The sequence below is a fragment of the Octopus bimaculoides genome, chromosome 21, assembly GCF_001194135.2.
Source record: "Octopus bimaculoides isolate UCB-OBI-ISO-001 chromosome 21, ASM119413v2, whole genome shotgun sequence".
Taxonomy (NCBI): domain Eukaryota; kingdom Metazoa; phylum Mollusca; class Cephalopoda; order Octopoda; family Octopodidae; genus Octopus; species Octopus bimaculoides.
Window position 1 is genome coordinate 16,034,313 of NC_069001.1, and position 4,973 is coordinate 16,039,285.

General features: G+C 37.2%; 2 protein-coding genes across 2 annotated transcripts in view; one reads left to right on the forward strand and one right to left on the reverse strand.

The window, feature by feature from the left end:
• The window catches only part of LOC106875905 (ATP-dependent RNA helicase DHX33-like), a 69,611-nt gene that overhangs the window by 61,579 nt on the left and 3,059 nt on the right, over positions 1 to 4,973 (forward strand). Inside the window, 2 exon segments of the mRNA XM_014924223.2 lie at positions 500 to 566; positions 1,707 to 1,816. Coding sequence (XP_014779709.1) covers positions 500 to 566; positions 1,707 to 1,816 — 177 coding nt within the window.
• Positions 1 to 4,973, reverse strand: part of LOC106875891 (uncharacterized) — a 45,502-nt gene that overhangs the window by 27,211 nt on the left and 13,318 nt on the right. The gene's annotated exons all lie outside the window — the stretch shown is intronic.

A 4,973-nucleotide genomic window follows, 5' to 3' on the forward strand; every position in this document is an offset into this window, starting at 1 on the left:
CTTTTACGTGCCACCGGCATGAGGGCCAGTCACGCGGTACTGGCAACGGCCACGCTCAAAATGGTGTTTCTTATGTGCCACCTGCACAGGAGCCAGTCCAGCGGCACTGGCAACGACCTCGCTCGAATGACGACCTAATCAAAATTCAACTCACATACTCAAGGGTGTGTGTTGTTAGTTTGTGGGTCGGCTGTGTTTTAGGCATGAGAATATATTCTCAATGCAGCTGGTGTTGAAAACACCTTGTATATGTGTGTTCAATTTTATTTATATACCTCCAGCTGCATATGTATATTTGTGTGTGTACATACATCTATATATATACACACACACACACACATATGCACAATCTTTTGTCTTCCCATTTGTACAAAGCCATATACCAAATCTAAATTTCTGAAACAAAAAATAACATTTTAAAACTAAAATAGGCTGAAACAATTCAACATCATTAAATCAATCAATGAATAAATATTTTGACTTTTTTTTTGTCTTTTAGGAAATGTTTGGTTGCTGGTTTTTTTATGAATGCTGCTGAACTTGAGAAAGATGGCAACTATATTACGGTAAGGCTAATGTCTTTGGTCCCTTGTGTTGTTGCTTAGCTACAGGTCAGTCCTGGTCAAGCAGCCCTATATATAATCAGTGCTCCTCTACATATTACTATTTCATCTTCTGAGACAACAAGGTTTAATAATGGATAATTGGCTGCCATTGCAAGCATGTTTAACAACCAGCATAGAGATATGATCAAAAGCCTTCCATGCATGACCAAGTTATCTTTTTCTCAGGGAAAAGTCTGATGTTATCATTGAGTGTATTCTTTTATGAGAAGGGTGTAGTTTGAGAAGAGAATTGACTGCTGTTTCTAGCAGACTGATGTAGAGTCTCCCTCATTGACTCATACACCTCATTAGTGTAGTTGTTGTAATATTTGGTTGCTTAGACTCAGGTCATCTGTTCAAGTAGACCTATCATTGGAGGCATTCCAGCTGTGACCATCCTGTGTTTTTAGTGACATTTAGGACTGAAAATATTAATGTCCTTTCTTTCTGAATGATGGGTAAGCTGTGATTTTAGTGGGGTTTGGGCTGTTATTTCTAGCAGATCCAGTAACCAAGCAAGTATGAAAGAGCACACACACTCACATTCATTCACTCTTATTCTCAGAAATTATATATTAAAATATATAATGTAGTAATTATGCAATAAGAAGCTGGCATGGCTGTGTGGTTAAGAGGTTTGCTTCCCAACCATGTGGTTTTGGGTTTAGTCCCACTTTATGGCATTTTGGGCAAATATCTTTTATAACCCTGGACTGTCAAAATCCTTGAGGGTGAATTTAGTAGAAGGAAATTGAAAGGAGCTCAGATATCTGGTCAAAGAAGATCAGGCACTAAGTCAATTGTTTACATAGTGAAATCATGTAAAGGTTATCTAGTGCAGTTTTGGGAGGGTTGATAACAAAAGGGTTAATACCTTGCAGTTCTGTGATTGATATGTCTTTGGTTTCCTTGGAACTGGTAACATAAGATCAGATCAGATCAACTCAAAGTGATGGCGGAAGGAGAAGCACAGATATTGCTGGATGTTCAATGCTTTTAGTTTGAAAATTTAAAGAAAATTATGAAGAAATTTATAAATATCTTCTGAATTGCAGTGTTTCTTACTGGAAATGTTTTTTAAAACAATGCATTGTGTTTCAGTTGTCAACAAGAAAAGTGTGTGCCATCCATCCATCATCATCACTGTTCAATTGTAAACCAGCATACGTGATATATAGAGAACTGGTGCAGACTACAAAGTGTTACATGAGGTGAGTCAGTTGTTTTTTTATATAACTAACTGATATAGATTAAAATCAAATGCAGTTGGTTTTGTTAACACCAGGTAAATCCTGATTAACCAGACCTATCATCAAATGCATTCTAACCATGGTTATTACTAGCATAGTTGAGTGACCACATTGAATAGCTTGGTGGCACATGCAGAAATACACACATACAGATAAAAGAGGGAGAGAAAGAGAGGTGGAGACACTGCAATATATTCATTGAATACGACTGACATAAACACTTCTCCTTGTATGAATAAAGAGAAATACACTTGTATTGAACTTGGTTGTTGTATTGGAATTTTTAACCTAACCCTTTATTTGATCCATGGAGGTACACTCTTCTCATTTCTTTCTCTGCATTTCATGACTTCACTTGGTTTTTTTTTTGTGAATTACCTTAGTCATGTAGAGATTATTCTGAGTTCAATCCCTGGTAAAGCACTAAAATAATTCACAAAACAAATCAACTGAAATAAGAAAAAAAAAAAAAAGGTCTCAAAATACAGACACCTGAAGATGGCTGGAGTGTACAACAGCCAAAACGCAACGAGATCAACAATCAAGATGAGGATACCAGTCCAACTGATATAAACAGTATGCATAATATAAATTCCTCATCTCACTAATATGGAATTGTAAAAATCATTTGTCAGAAATAATTATTATTAAAAATTAGAAAAAGGTGGGAAGGTGGCAGAGTTGTTAGAGCATTGGCAAAAATGTCTCATGATATTTTTTCTGATTCATGATGTTCTCAGTTCAAATACTGCTGAGGTCAACTGCCTTTTTATTCTTTGGGGTTGATAAATTAAGTACTGGTTGAGCACTGGAATCAATGTAATTTGCTATAAATCCCTCCCTCTAACATTGCCAGCCTTGTGTCAAAATATTCCATTCAACTGATTCCAGTATTTGACTTGAGTACATTTTATTTTATTGACTTCCCAGGGAAAAAAAAAAAAAAAAGACAAAGTTGATCCTAGTGGGATTTGAACTCATAACATAAAGAGGACATAAAGCAATATTTCAAGACATTTTGACTGAAGCTATACTGATTCTGATAGTCTTAATCTTCAAATAATATAAATTACTCTTTATCATAAAAAAAAAAAAGCAACTCTGAAATCTAGAAACTTCTATGATGTCTGTGTTTTTTGGTGAAATGTTAGATATCTAATGTAATTTGTAAGGGCACACACATTTTAAGAAGGATGATGCAGATTACATTGAATCCAGTATTTAATGAGAACTTTTAAACCTGTAATGATGAAAGCTAGATCTGACTCCAAAGGGATTTGAACACAAAATGTTAAGGGCCTTAATGAAATACCGTATGAAATATCAGGTATGCTGATGCTTCTGCCAACCTAACAGTATTTGAAGCAGTTTTAGCTTACCTGACCTAGCTCTGTCTTCTGTTAATGTTTGTAGAATAGAGAGAAATAATGGTAAACGGCATTCTTAGCTATTACAGCATAGAATTCTATAGTCTTCATTTCTGAGAATTTTGTTCTCTGTTTGAAATAATCCTCTTAACCATTTTTTTGTAATGTTTTGTTCTAAATAACAGAACATATTTTGACATATATCTAATAGCTTTCATATTTATGATATAAACATATGATCACTTACATATTTATGATACCTACACATTACTTTCACTGTTATTTTTGGTTCTTGTATATTTCCCCTAGTTTTGTTGAACCCCCACAGCTCATAGGTAAGGTTATATAAATTTACCTATGAGCTATGGTGGTTCAGCAAAACTAAGGGAAAGATACTTGAAATGAATGACACTGTTTGTATGACAGGGACAACTGTTTACGACTATCTTGCAGTGGCTGTGCGGTAAGAAGCTTGCTTCCCAACCACATGATTCCGGGTTCAGTTCCACAGCGTGGCACCTTGGGCAAGTGTCTTCTACTATAGCCTCGGGCCAACCAAAGCCTTGTGAGTGGATTTGGTAGACGGAAACTGAAAGAAGCCCGTTGCATATATATATATATGTGCATTTGTTATTTGCGTCTGTGTTTGTCTCTCCACTATCACTTGACAACCGATGTTGATGTGTTTACACCCCCATCCATTAGCAGTTCGGCAAAAAGAGACTGATAGAATAAGTATTAAGCTTACATAAAATAAGTCCTGGGTTTGGTTTGTTTGACTAAAGGCAGTGCTCCAGCATGGCCACAGTCAAATGACTGAAACAAGTAAAAGAATAGAACAAACAAAACACACACACACACACACACACACAATGATGGGCTTCTTTCAGTTTCCATTTACCAAATTCACTCACAAAGCTTTGGTTGTCCAGGTGCTATAGCAGAAGATACTTGCCAAAGGTGCTACACAATGGGCTGACCTTCTGGCTTGCTTCATGCTCTTGTTTGATGTGTGTGGGGTCATTCCAAGTTGGTGGTCCAACAGGTGATATTATGCATAGAGCTAACCAGGTCCACCAGTACTCTCCATTACTGATGATCCTATGCCAGCCCCTCTGCATCCTCCAAGTCAACTACTGAGTTAAATAAGAGTAAAGCCCTGGTAAGATGCTCTAACGGGAGATGGAGGACGTGTCCGTGCCAGCGCATGCTATGAGGTGGGAGGCTGCGGACTGGACCCAAAGCTTTGTTGAGGTCATCTCTCCAGATTTCCTGCAGAAATTATAGCCAGCACTAATATTGTTACGACATTTCATATCCGGGACGTCAGATGTAAACAAACGATGAGATCTCATTGGCTATAATTTCTGTAGGAAATCTCTAGAGATGACCTTAACACATGATTTAAGTGCACTGCTAACAGAGTAGTACACAGTATTGATTTATACTCTTTTACTTGTTTCAGTCATTTAACTGCAGCCATGCTGGAGCACCGCCTTTAGTCGAGCAAATCGACCCCAGAACTTATTCTTTGTAAGCCTTGTACTTATTCTATCGGTCTCTTTTGCCAAACTGCTAAGTTACAGGGACGTAAACACACCACCATCGGTTGTCAAGCGATGTTGGGGGGACAAACATATACACACACACATACATATGTATATATACATATATACGACAGGCTTCTTTCAGTTTCCGTCTATCAAATCCACTCACAAGGCTTTGGTCAGCCCGAGGCTATAGTAGAAGAC